Here is a 15,061-nt window from a genome sequence, read left to right as displayed (position 1 = left end):
AGTGAACAGCACCACCTGCATTTTTACACATCTCTCCCTGTTCACACTGTTATGCTTAGTTTAGCTCCAGAGGCGGAGCAACCAAGGGATGTTAATCAAAACTATCTTCTGTTTTAGATTCATCAAACTACATTGTTGTTGTCTTGATGCAGATTTGTACACTCTTGGCATTATTTCAAGCAGCTTAACAAGGAGCCACCTGGGATGCTGCTTTTCCAACATGCTGCTTGAGGAAGTTTCACATATGCTGAGACCTTGATGACAGCTGCAAACTATTTTTGCTGACGGAACAAAACCTCTTATTTCCATTTTTGGACATTTATTGGCCCATGGAAAGTTATCCGTAGGACATGCTTTGTATATTGCTGTTGTCGGAAGAAAACCTTGCATCTCCATTTTTGTCAATTTTCAGTTTTTTTACATAATTTGAAAATACCCGTTGTCCTTTACATTGTATGTAAATTTCATGATGAATGGACCAACAGAAATGACCCAAAATTACTTGGAAAAAAGTCTGGTTCCATTGACTTACATTAAAAGTAGAGTGAGAGTATGTTTTTTCCTTCTCCTGTAAAGTTCTCAATTTGGTGATACAAGTTTTTTTTTGTTTTTTTTTCTAACAATAGCCATATCAACATTAACATATTTCTCCAGTAATAATAAATACATACATATGCGTTGACCAGCTACATTTGTCTTTAAAACCCATTTCAAGATTTTAGATATAAGCTCTTGGATTAAGAGGTCTTTATGATTATGAAAAACTTGCAATGCAAACAATTGTCTGATTTTATCTATTTTAACTAGTACTGCAAACATAACTGCGCAAACGTCAAAGATCACCCTTAATTTATTAAATTTCCAGTCAAAATGGCCATTATGTACAAGTTATTAATTTCAGGAGATATTTTGAGGAGATTGCGTAAGAAAGGGGATAGTCAAAGGAAAATGTGTGGGGAAAAAAACATGAGTTTCCAAAACTGATTATTAAAAGATGTAGAGAAACTAAGACTCTTAACAACCACACAAGACCTAGTAGACCACTAAACTGTCCCTGTCAAATTTCTATCTTAGAGAGAGCGAGATAATCAAGGCCAACTTGATCAAAGTTTTAGATCTGAAAACATCTGTCCATCCTTCCACTGTGAGAGGACAACTCAATACTATGAGTCTGTCAAGAAGCCGTTGGTGAGAAAAAGAAATAGACAAATAAGAAGTTTTGCGCTAGAACACTGAAGCCCAGACCTCGGCATTACTGAATGTGTTTGGATTACTTGGATTGTGAGATGCAGAAAATGCAACCGACTTCTAAGACTGAACTTTGGAAAAACACGCCTGCAGCTTTCTTTGAAAAACCAAAGCTAGTCTCTCAGAAAGAATGGAAGCTATAATGAAGGCAAAGGATGGGCACACTAAACACTGAAAAAATGTATGTTTTATGTTTGGTTGTTTTGTGTTAAACGTTTTTTTTTCTTCTGACACTGAAAAATGAGCAACATGTACTTGATATTAAATAAATAAAAGATGATGCCTGACTTTTGCACAGCACCATATGTTACTAGTGCTCTATACTGTACCTTCCATCAATCTTTCTTCTTCTTTTTTGCGCCTCCTGGGATGGAGAATGTGTTGAAAGCCTCTTTTCTCTAATTAGCTTACAGAGCAGTCTGCTTACACGCAGACGTTTATGACCAGCACATGCAATGTCTTTTTCTATAGATACCACACACACGATAACATAAGGAACACAGTAAAACACACAGTGACTTGAAAACAGTCTGCCTCTGCCTCTAATACACAAGCCTCCACAAGCTTCCTCAGACACGCGCTATAACAGCAGCTTAATGTTTCTTTGATCTGATTCTCACCCCATTAAGGTTTAATGCTAATGGAAATGTCTCAGCTTTTATTGGCTGAAACATAAAGAGGCAGATCTGATCGGATGTGCTTAGGGAAGCAGTGTAAGCTGACCGCATGTGTGTAGGATAAGAGCATGCACATCACCTAGAAAAGAGCAATTAGAGTAAAGGGGTGATTCACAGGTCAACGTTATATCACGCAAACACACGCACTCACTCCACGCTTTTACTTTTGCTTGTTCTCCTGCCAGTGAGCAAAATACCCCCCCAGAGCAGTCATTATTCGTCTTGTCTCTTGAGGGACATTTTGTACTTCTATAATGAATTTCCCTTATTTTCTCCCCTATTTTCTCCCCAATTTAGTCATATTCATTTCCACCCACTAGTTAGGACTCCCCCAAACACACAATACCACCAGTGCTAGGAGAGCCAGCACTTAGACGGTTGCACCACTCAGGAGCCCCAAGTCTGTTGTTCTTTTTTTTGTATATTTCCTTTTGTCAGTAAAGGGCATCTTGACATCTACACATCCCTTCAGAAATATTTCTTGAAAAAGAAAATAACTTTTTTGAACTGTTTAAATCTTTTGCAGTTAACTGCATGTATTTTCTTCTCAGTGATTTCCCAAACTGCTAAAACCTGCCTCTATATCAGAACTTCTAGCTCTTCTAGAGAAAATTTCTTCTTTATGGATCTGTTTTCCTCTGTCTCCAGCTGCTCAACACATTCCCTGAGTGGATCTGTTTATATGTGCATCCGCAATTCAAATGAGCCATTTGCGTGTGACGCCATTCAGGTTATAATAAATCAGTCATTAACTTGTGCCAGCTGTGCTCGTAAAATTGTAGCACATGATTCAGGTTTGTGCTGGCTCCTTAGTTAGTCTGGTCCCAAGTTGGCACTGGTTCCTCCCAGCAGGTATACCAGTCCTTACCAGTTGCCAGTTGATACCCAAAAATGAACAGCTTGTGCCAGCTTGGTCATCTCAATCTTGTTCTTTCTGGTGATACACCACAACTTGTAAACGCATGAATCATGGAACTTGCCCTAGTTTACAACTTGAATTTATGAGTTTGTCAGCCTTTCGAGTGCAACTTTGGAAAAGAGCTGCCAGTAGGAACTTTTGCTTGATCTGTAAATGATGCCACAGCCGTCCATGGCCTCGAGTTCAAGACAGCATAATTGGCTTCTCTCTCTCTCTTTGGGTGGGTAGGATGGATGGTCCTTCCTCTCCCGCATCACCCAGCGTCTGTTAACTGACATAACAGAATTGGCAATAATGCCACAAGTCCACTGCAACTTTGCTGTGCTGCATCCTGTTCATTCCAGTAAAGAGCTCTGACAGAACTGAGCGGTGCATTGCAATTGCGGTGCGTCAAAATTGGTCTGCAAATGAGTCCGGACTCGTCCACATTTTCAATGTGGCCAGAGTAATTTGCATAGAAATCTGATGAACTGCAATGAAAAGAATAGGGCTGCATTACACAAATCAGACAAGAGTAGACTGGTCTTTATGGCATTCTGGTGAAATCACTTTGACTTTATTGCTTGCAAATTGCACATTATGTTGAAGGAAGCATAGTTATAATGAATCCCAAATCGATCTTTTTATTTTTATTTCTGTGACTTGGCGCCAAACATGGTCAGCAAAAACAACACTGTTTTTGTTTGTTTGATGCAGACATTCTGTGAGTGTGTACCCAGCTCCTCCCAGCTCAAACACCGATGGTCAGACTCAGACACAGTCAGACAAACACCGCCCAAGGTAAGGGCTTACACACGTCCACACGCACATTTCTCACAGGCACACTTGCTGCACAATGTAGACAAAATACCATATTGTGGTCATATTGCTACGTAAAGAAACTGCAAAATGCAATGCTATATATCATAAATGCCTTCATCACATGATTACATGATTAAAGACAGCTATGCATTACGCTTTTTGGATCATGCGATTGCCTTGATTCATCAAACTGCTCAAAAAACTTTAGGGTTTGAAAATGGTTAGGATTTTCATAGCATACAGTACTAGAGATAATGTTTTGTAAGAGGGTTCTTTTGTATTGCAGCCTTCAGTGATACCAGTATATAAGGGCAATATTGCAATACCAGTAACTAAATGATATATTGAGCAGGTCTAATGCAGAAGTGAAAAAGTCTAGGCAGACATAAAGATGTTTTACTAATAATCTTGTGTGTTTTCTACCAGTAAAAACAATATGATGTGAAAATTAACATACATATCATCACTGCCCAAAATAAAGAATCTCCAAAAATGGTACTTTTTTTTTAAGTCAGTGTTATAGAAGGAAACAAGATTGATTAGCTGAAGCAGGCTTTAGATGCTAACTTTGTGTTGGATTTTCTTGATAAGTCTTGACATGGTTAAGCTAACACACTGGCAGACATAAAATCACATTGTACAGTCATACGCAAATATCGGACCATTTTCAAAAAACGTTGATTTTCTAAGTTAAAATGAACAGACTTTACCATATTTTAATGCAGAACAATTGCTGTTTATTTGCTGAATTTAACAAACTGGGGACAAACTGGAACTGGAACTGTAACCTGTAAAAAAAAAAAAAGAAAAACTCATTTTATGTTTTTTTTTTTTGTTTTTTTTTTCTCCAGAACATATTAAACTTAGCAAAAAAATTTAGAAATTGTCCACTAAACGTGGCAGAAAAATTGCATATTTAGGTCTGTTAGTGGTTATTTGTAAAGGATTTGCTTTTCTACTTTCAAAATTCTACTTTTAAAACACAACATAACAAAATTCTACTTTTAAAATTCAACATAACAACTTTTTACCTTGACTTCTATCTTTATTTACTCTGTTAGTGTTTCTTTTGTCAATAAATGCTTAAGTCCTTGTCCGAAACATCTGCAGTACAACTGAACTATAGAAGTATAAGCTTGAACTCTCTCTCTTGTGCTCTCTTTAGCTCTCTCTCTCTCACTTACCCATTCTCACACTCTTACTGAATGCTAAATGAAGGATTAAATCTTGCCTCACAATGCTTCTGAATCACTACAACGACAGAGAAAATGATTAGTACATATTATTTTCCAAAATTTGGTTAGGAGATGTGAAGGTTTCTCTCTCTCTCTCTCTCTCTCTCTCTCTCTCTCTCTCTCTCTCTCTCTCTCACACTCACACACACACACACACACACACACACAGACTTATGCCATGCGTAATTCCATCTCACTGATAAAACTAAAAAGGTGTTTAGTGAAGAAAGCAATGATTACAGTGGGTTTGTTTGTTTACACTGAAATATCCTCCTTGAGTCATAGGGGCTGTTTGGTAGACTCATTTTCTTTCAATCTCTCTCTCTCTCTCTCTCTCTCTCTCTCTCTCTCTCTCTCTCTCTGTATTTGAAGCCTCAGGAAAACAATATCAGCTAAGAGATTTGAATGTTATGCTATCATGGGGGTGTTAGAGCTTATATTTCATTTCTATATTTTTCATTAAGGCAAGCTATCCACACATTGTTCTAGGCATAAAATAAAACATATTTCATAACTAAATGAAACAATGATGCCTCCATTCAGACATGCTTCTAATTCCAAAAGGTCTAGAGAAATCTAGCTTACCCTTTTGTTTGTTTGTTTGACTTTTGGACTGTGTTTCCATCTTTATTGGAATCACCTAACTTGTATATCCTCTCACTCGCCATTTTATTGGGAACACCTAGCTTGTACTTCCACTTACTGGTCACTTTGAGACAAAATTACCTTGTAAGTCTGCTCACTGGCCACTTTATTAGGAACACCTATCTTGTCCTTCCACTCACTGACCACTTTATGAGAAACACCTACCTTGTACTTCTGCTCACTGGCCACTTTATTAGAAACACCTACCTTGTCCTTTCACTCACTGACCGCTTTATTAGAAACACCTACCTTGTCCTTTCACTCACTGGCCACTTTATGAGAAACACCTTCCTTGTAAGTCTACTTACTGGCCACTTTATTTGAAACACCTGCTGTATAAATCACTATATTAGTGTGCAATTGCACACTGTAACACACCTATTTTCATGCATAATTTCTCAGCTCTCCTCTTCCCCATTCAATTTCTGACCACAGGACAACTGACCAGATGACGTTTGGGTGGTGGTTTGTTCTCAACACAGCAGTGACACTGACGTGGTAGTGTGTGTGGTGCTGGTATGAGACACAGGGGTGTTGCTAGTGTTTTTGTACATATCAGTGTTAGTGCTAGGTTGGCAGTGGACTATTACCCAAAAATATCTAGCCAAAACTGGCTCTGTGGTAAGAAACTGACCATTGATGAAGGGCTAACACAAGTTGTGCATCAACAGAAGGTAGACATTCATAATGAAGTGTCAAGTGAGTGTTTTGCAATACTGTGTACATCTTCCAAAAATAAAGACTACATGTTGTCTGAATACCTACTTTGACTTCTGTATTTAGTACTTTACTCAGTTTTCAGCCTTTCTTCAGTATTTTAGAGAAGTGGTTCAGTGGAAACATCAGATTTACACAAATTTCCTCTCATTCCTGATGTAGACAGTCTACCTAGACATTTTTGGTCTCCAAATTTTGCTCATTTAGTTTAGTGCTGGAGCTATGGGGCTAACCTTGCTAGCAACACTAGAAGTCAAAAATCACCCAGATCTTTTCCATAAATCCCTAAAACTTCTCTCATTCTGCTCAAACCACATCCAGCTCTTTAGTAAAGTTGATGTGGTTTAGGGCACAGTATGACTTCAAACTATTAAACTATCAAATGAACAAAACTTCACCATGTAGCTGAAAGTAGGAGGCAATTTCAGTGACTGTTGACTTCTAGTGTTTGTTAGCTGTAGTGCTAAATTAAAGAAATAAAATCTGGGCACCAAACATGTCTTGGCTGATAAGCTACATCGGAGGTCAGTGGAAAATTGGTTAAGTTTGATGTTTTTGTCTGTTTGTTTTTTTTATTTATTTATTTATTTTTAGTTTTTGCCAAATCAATCCATGAGCCACTTAGCAATAAAGGATAAACTAGATAATAAATTCATGGGTTAAGACACAATTGAATATGAGAAGCCAAGACTAAAAACAATTTGGGCTATTTTACCATATTATTTATTTATTTATTTTACCATATTATTTAAGTCCTACATCTAATTATATCTAATTTTGTGTAAATTGCTGCCCATCCATAACACACACATTTTATCTTCTGTTTTTTGGCCATATTCCTATTTGTATGGAGGCACTCCCCTCTGATTTATACTGTATCTCATAACAGCTGAAGTGTCCAAGGCTTATGAATATTTTAAGCGGGAAAAATGTTTCTCACAACCACCGACACACCCCCATCTGCTCGGGTATCTACTGAGCACACTCATACACACAATGCTGACAACTCATATTTCATTATGTATAAGGCGTAGTAAATAAAGTACATGTGTGCGAGACACAGAAAAGGAGATACTGTTATTGCAATGTCATTACAGTGTCATTACAGTTTTTCAGTCTCCAATCCAAGTAAAATACAATAGAAATGGAGGGGAATAAAAATACCTTTCAGTCCAATGTGTCTGCTGGATACAGCAGTAGGACATGAGAAAAAAGAAAACTCAAAACAGTGACAGAAACTGTTAAACTGAAGGCTTAATCCCTCTCTTTGTCCACATAAGTTCACTCTCTCACTGTCCTTCTTCTGGAAGATTAACACATGATTCCATTACTGTAGTTTTCCATCAACATGAATGAAACAGCTGCTCCGTGCCAATGGACCCTCAGGGTACATGGGATAATCATGCACACTTTAAAAGAAGCTTTTCTAACATTCTGCACTGAGTTGCATCAAGTGGTGTAAGCTTTGTGTAGCTTTCAAAATAAAGCCAGATTAACACTGATTTATAAAGGAAAGCCACAGAAAATCTACATCAGGGTTTCATCATAGCAAGTGCGCTATATGGCATGCATATAATGCCTTATAATGTATGGCATAAACCTGTATAATTACTGATGAGTAGTGCCTAACAATTTATAAAGCATGAGCGTTTGACTTTATAATGCTAGGTTTTATAAAACATTATAATATCTGCTCATTAGAACACTGTAAACATGAATGTTGTAGTGCACTACAACAAAGTTCTGGTATATTTTCTGTGTAACACTCAGGCCCGTTACAACAGCTAAAATAAAGCAGCACTTGAACAAATCTTTTTATACGTTTCATTTCTTTCTGTTTTTTGCTAACTGGTAACTGAACAGATATTATGAACCGATAAAATGTCTTATGGAGCTTGACTTTAAGTCATATGCTCTTGCTTTATAAAGTGTTATAAAGCGCATGTAATTATAACTACTTGAGAATAATTGCTGTATTTCTGGCAGGTATTGTAAGTATTATGTATGCCATATAATGCCTTATAAATGCATTTTAAAAGCATTACAAATATAGGACTCATAGGAAGTGTTATCCAAGTTTGTGTTTTTGTTTGTGTGATTGCTTGTTTGTTTTTGTTTTTTGCTTAGAACTAAGCTGACAGTAGTTGTTAAGATTGCTGTAATTGCTAACTGACATGCCTTGATGAAAAGCTAGTTTAGCTGTGGGATTCAAGTGAAATGGTTTACATTCCCAAAATGAATCAGTAATAGCTCCTCAAGGTCTATAATTTTAATCTTGGTATCTGTTGATCTAACACCTAGGAGAATGTAGATCCTGCAGTCGGCTGAACAGATACTCAACATTGCTGGATGTGTTTTTAATGAAAATTATGTCATGTTAGTTCTGAAAATTGTTTTACTGTCCACAATTCTACTCAAATGAACACAGAGCAAATTTATTCTTGCACTTAAGTACTGTTTTTTTTTTTTTCTTTTTACATTTCAGAAATATGTCCAGTTTGTATGCATTAGTCTTACTGAAAAGTACTTAAGTATTTTATAACGTCATTTATAAGCTTGTACTTTCATACTTAAGTATTTAGTTTTAAACTTGTGCTTACATGCTTAGGCACTGAAAATGTGTATGTATTGAAAATCAGACATTCAGTTTTTAGCTTATACTTAACATATTTGAATAAACTTTTAGTATTGAAAACCTAAATAAACATGCTTATGAAGATCTTATCTTTATTCATTTATAAATGGTGCTTAACTGAATACTTACAACCACAAATTCATAAACATTCAGATAGATAGATAGATAGATAGATAGATAGATAGATAGATAGATAAATGTTCAGTCCAGTCCAGTGCATTTCAAGGAGATCATATATTACTTCAGGATGCACCATTTAATGATGGAGGTGGGAGTGGGTGGACAAGTAACATGTAACAAAAGTACACAACCATTTTCAATAGTGTTTCTTTCCATTGCACTTTACTCTGTTGCAAATATGTGTTTCTAGCATCCTTAAACCTTGTGTTGTCTGACACAGCTAACTAGCTATTTATTTGTTTCGGATATGTTGTGATAAGTTAGTTCTGTGAAATCAGAGTTTAGCCAGAGTATATTTGACAGCTGCGGCCAGTCTCTTGGAGTTTAGATGAGCTGATCAACTTTATAGCTTCAGTGATTTTTGTGCCTTTTTGAGAAGCTGTCTGCTGCTGTTTGTCAAAATGTCAGCTATGGACTCATTTGTGCGGTAGACCTCACCATTAACACCATTAGCACACAGGCACCACAACCATAGTCGCCTCTGTTTCCTGTGTTTTCTGAAAGGGGAGTCATTTCATTCATTGTTTAACTTAAGCAGATATGAGCTAGTTTGACTGGATGATGAGCACTATGCATGTAAATATTCTTTTGCTCAATTGTCCAAATGTAGCTTTGCTAAACTGTAGCTATACTTACTTGAAACAGATGTGGATTGTTCAGTTGAGATTAACTTTAGTATTGTTTTAACCACAATATCTGTGCAGTAACTTTAGTAAGTAGATCAAGAAAGTAAGCAAACTCACCTTAAGGCTAAAAGGTATTAACAGAGTGATAGAATTTTACCATTTTTCTTTGATTTTGCTGTCTATCTATTTGTTATCAGGCCTATATCATGTGTAGTGAAATATGAGCAGTTTAAAGAGCAATAATAGTAATTTAACCTGTTTTACTCCTGTATCACAAACACACCTTGGTTTGATTTCATATTTACACTCTTAGAAACACGTTTCTTTAAGGGTTCATTAGTAAAGAAAATGGTTCTATATAGAACCATGAGCACTTTGCATGATTAAAGCGTTCTTTGCATGATGAAGGGGTTCTTCATATTGATGAAAAATGTGCTGTTGATGGTTCTATATAGAACCGTTTTGAAAAGGGTTCTATATAGCACCAAAAAGGTTCTTCTATTGTTATGATGTCAGGCTTGTTACAGGAAAGGAACCTTTTTTGGATAAAACTGTATCATAGTCTCTGATGAAAAGGTTGTTTTGATGTGGCAGTGGCACGACTTCCATAATGTTGGAAAACAAATTTCCGACATTAGTAAGTTCTTGAGAATGAAGATATGAAAATCTGGCTCAGTGAGAAGGTTCGTAAGGTTTTACGACTGTGCTGCGATAGATAAGGCAGAAAGAAGGTTTGGGAGACACACAGCTGTTCATTACCTCTAGGTTCCGAAGTTGTTATCACCCTTTGGAGTTTTTTACTAAACCAGAGCTAGCTTTTGAGAAAAAACAGAGAGCTACAGCCACCACACATGGAAACCCAGTTTTCTATATATATTGTTAAAGCTTCCACTGGGACCCAGAAGGATAAGCAGCTTAGAAAATGTGTGTGTGTGTGTGTGTGTGTGTGTGCGTGTGTTAAAGCTTCAAAATGTACCATTCACTCCTCAGTCCATAATTCATTTAGAAATTAATTTGGAAAAAACAGTTTTGAATTTGTTGTTTTGTGATGTCATGAGAGCGAACTCATTTACATATATGCACCTACATCAGTTTAGCTCTGCCCACTCCTATTGAAGTTCTAGAATCTGTTTTAGCTCTGAGTGCTTTTTGAATGAGGCACAATACAGGACAGCCAATCAGGACACGCGTCATATACATGTATAAGCCCTAAAGGTACAGCCTGTTTAATTCTAAAGGATAAAGAGAGGTTGGAAAATGTACATGTAAAAATGATTTATGTCCATTATTGGTACATAAAACCACACAGATATTTAAGTAGACCAGGGGAAAAAAATAAAATACAGGAAGCATGTAGGATATGGGCTGTTTAAAATGATTTAAAGTCAATTTTGTGTCTATATAAAGCTCAGTAGAAATGCTTTTTAATCCTAGAAAATATCCAGGGCTATTTAAAAAAATAAATAAATAAAAACATTCTGGGCTATAGCCTGGAGCTAGTCACGCCCCTGTATTGCATGCAGTATTGCATTATTTCTCAGCATGTCAATGTTTGCAGTATGTGATCTGATTTGGCCATTGGTGATATATGAATAATGCCATAAAACATCACTTAGAGAGAGAGAGACAGAGAGAGAGAGATTTCTTTGCATAAACAATTCTTTCATAAGTGCTTCCCAGAAATCCCACTCATTTCCCAGCACTGCTCATAAAAGCCAATCAAATTGCGAGCCATTAACCGTCCATTAGCATGGGCCAATAGGCCAAAACAGCTCATTTGCATATTAATTGGCAGCCTCCAAAATGGAACATATGTACAGGTATTAATTAAGCAAAGTGCACGCTCATGGTTAATACAAACCCACCAAACTAACGGTTACACACACTGTTAGAAAACATTTAGAAACCAGGATAAACACACATGCTCTGAGAGGAGGGCTGGTTTAATTTCTCTCTTGTTAACTGAGGCGGATGATGAGAAGTCAGTGAATAGATTAACTGTGTGAAGCAGGTAATGAAATGATTGAATCTGTTCCAGCACAGAAAACATTATGATTAGGTAAATATATCATAATTATAGTTAATTTTGAATATTAAAGTAAGATTTTGCATTAAAAACTGGCAACATTTTTTTTTAACTAAAATGAATTATCTAATTTGTCATAGTTGAGGATTTGAATAATAGTTATAGTCCTGCACAGGCAAAATTTACTCAAGCATTTGTTGTTTATTACTTTGTGCTAGCCACTATAGTGAGATTTGAATTTATTACTAATTGGACATCCAACTGATTAACGCTTAAAAATTCTTACTTTATTTTGTTATTGAAATGTAGTTCCATAATTACTACATATTTATTACATAGTGATAATACTACACAATGCATTACCAGCAATAACTGTTAGTGCTTAGAATTAAAGGAGATGATAAAGCAAAACAAGTGTTCATTTTTGGAGTACACTATTAAATAAAGGTGCTTAAAAAGATGGTGGGATGCCATAGAAGAACAATATTTGGTTCCCTAAACAATGTTTTAGTCAATGGAATTGTGGGGCATGTGCAAACATATACTGTATGACATAATGACTTTTATACAGGAGCTATTTACATGAGTTCCTGTGATAAATTTTGGTGTAGTCTTTATTCCAAGATTGTATTCAGAGAGAAGACAAACATCACTTGCATGTTTCATAGCAAGCAGTACAGTTGAGTCACTTTCATAAGATCATTAATAAACACTTTTGATTGGTTTCTTTTCATCTGTTTTTATGGATATCATGAGCCTTCAACCAGTCTGTCACTGGGAATGTAGATTCTGATAAATGAAGAGAGCGGAGTTGCTACTGACATTACCAAGAGACATTAATTTCAGTGAGGATGTAATTTTCATCATTTCAGTGTGATATGCTGGTGTAGCATTCTAGCAAGACATGATAACTAACCTTGAGTAAAATCGGCTTTGTCAAGCCAGCAGAATTTCAGGAGTTAAGTATGCCATTAGCAATTCAACAACTATTCTTGTAAGAGGCAGACTACGGCTTCAAAATAAAACCATAATCTTTACAAACAAGAGACTACTGCTGATGTCAGGACTGCAACATTGGGATTGTAAACAATAGGTTATTAAGTAACCATTCACTTAATAGAGTTCATGTTGTGTGTTTCCAGAAATGGATGGCAGAGAGTGAAAAACAGAGAAGTAGCTTACGTGAGTGCCTGAGTCAGGGTGCCACTCGCTGTTGTAGCAATGAAAACCCATGTCAGTGTAAAGGAAAAAGTTTGGAGTATACTTCAGTGTTGTACAGTAAACTTTACACAAGAGAAATTGATAATTGTGTTTGTTTCAATGTTTAAAACATAGACATGTGCATAGACAGTGCCCGTCCACTTCATTAAGTACACCCCATTGTCTCTAAACTCTTTGTCCATTTTATGAGCTCCACTTACTCTATAGGTGCACTTTGTAGTTTAACAATTACAGACTGTAGTCCATTTGTCCATACTTTGATAGCCCCCTTTTGACCTTGTTCTTCAATGATCAGGACCCCCACAGAGCGGGTAATATTTGGGTGGTGGATCATTCTCAGCACTGCAGTGACACTGATGTGGTGGTGTGTTAGTGTGTGTTGCGCTGGTATGAGTGGATAAAAAACAGCAGTGCTGTCCACTCACTGTCCACTCTATTATGCATGCCTAACTTGTTGAACCACCTTGTAGGTATAAAATAAGAGACAGTAGCTCATCTTTTGCTGCACAGTTTGTGTTGGTCATCCTCTAATCCTTCATCAGATGTCACAGGATGCTGTTGGCTGGATATTTTTGATTGTTTAATTATACTTGGTCCAGCAGCAGAGACAATGATGTGTTAAAGAACTCCAGCAGCACTGCTATATCTGATATAGCAGTATATAGTATAGTATAGTATAGTGTAGTATATAGCAAACAGTATATAGTAGTGCAGCATGTGAAAACCTTTTTTTGAAGTTTAATGCAGTGATTATAATTAATTGGAATAGAACCTTTACATTATATAGAGGTTATTTAAACATGAAAAAGCTTTAAACTTGCCTCTTTGACCTACATTTGACTGACAAGTAGATCAACATGAGACAGCAATTTGAGAGAACATCAAAGACTGAGACAATCAATAAACACTTAGAAACTGGCATACACTCACCAAGCGCTACACTATACAGCACTATACTAATAGTAGGGCCTCTCTTTCCTCTCAAAGCAGCCTCAATTCTTCATGGATTCCACATGATGTTTGAAACATTCCTTTATGGTGCTGGTCCGTGTTGACATGATTGCATTATTTTTCAAGTGCGCTTTCATGCTGCAAATCTCCTGTTCTACTGCATCCCAAAGGTGTTCTATTGGATTCAGAACCGGTGACAAGGTGGCCACTGAAGAACACAGAACTTATTGTCATGTTCATGAAACCAGTTTGAGTCGGCTTTTGCTTTGTGACAAGGTTCATTAGCATGCTGGGAGTAGCCATTAGAAGATGGTAAATTGTGGCTGTGAAGTGATGCACATGGTCAGCAACAATATGCAAATAGGCTATGGAATTCAAGCGATGATTGATTGGGGCCAAAATTGTGCCCAAAAACATTCCCCACACCATTACACCACCTCCACCAGCCTGGACTGTTGACACAAGGCAGGTTGGATCCATGGACTTGTGTTGTTGGTGATGGATTCTAAGCCTACCCTCTATGTGCCTCAGCAGAAATCGAGACTCATCGTGCACACTGCCCCACTTCACTTCTTGGAACAGTTAATGTACCTCATAGACCTGACAATACTGGAGGCTATATATACTCAGGAACGTAGACATGTTAGGCCTGGTAAATAAGCACCAGTAGTTTAAACTATTCTATGTCTCACTGACAGCAGAGAGAGGCAAACACTGGGCTAATGTGATCCTTATGTCTGGTCTTTGTAAGAAAATGAGCAGTTGCATTTTGCACTAATTGAAGCCGAGCCAGAGCTTCTTGACTAAGGCAAGTAAATAAGGTATTACAGTAGTGCAGGTGAGACAAATGCATGTAAATATAAAAACAGAAACCTCTTTCACATTCAGTAATCTTTGTGTCGAGAGCTGCACGGCTCCAGATGTTCAAAAACTCCTAGCTGTTCCTCTATGTTGGATGATTGACTTGAAAAAAGGCATCCTCGAAATTGATTTGTCAGCTGTGGATGACACAAGGCACTCTTTCGTGGGCGCTCAGCTCAGAAGTGGATGGAGTTTACTTAAACGTCTGGTTTAAAAATGTAAAAGCGTATTGGGTAGGCTAGAGAAGTGCTTTTCAATTGCGGTACGTGTTGCTCCATAGACACTAATTAAACGAAGCACTCTTGAGAGACTTTGAAAA

The 15,061-nt window shown here is 37.0% G+C and overlaps 1 protein-coding gene across 2 annotated transcripts in view; it reads left to right on the top strand.

Moving 5' to 3' along the window:
• LOC118814362 (fibrinogen C domain containing 1) overlaps positions 1 to 15,061 on the top strand; it is a 199,296-nt gene that overhangs the window by 60,674 nt on the left and 123,561 nt on the right. Inside the window, exon 2 of one of the 2 annotated variants that reach the window (XM_036579936.1) lies at positions 3,541 to 3,624. The exons of the other annotated variant lie outside the window; for it this stretch is intronic. Within the exon in view, the coding sequence (XP_036435829.1) occupies positions 3,541 to 3,624 (84 nt within the window). The remainder of the gene's footprint in view (positions 1 to 3,540; positions 3,625 to 15,061) is intronic. 2 annotated transcript variants of the gene reach the window in all.

The sequence above is a fragment of the Colossoma macropomum genome, unplaced genomic scaffold (genome assembly GCF_904425465.1).
Source record: "Colossoma macropomum unplaced genomic scaffold, Colossoma_macropomum, whole genome shotgun sequence".
In the NCBI taxonomy this organism is placed as follows: domain Eukaryota; kingdom Metazoa; phylum Chordata; class Actinopteri; order Characiformes; family Serrasalmidae; genus Colossoma; species Colossoma macropomum.
The sequence above is the reverse complement of the archived record's forward strand: the minus strand, read 5'-3'. Positions and strand labels throughout refer to the sequence as shown.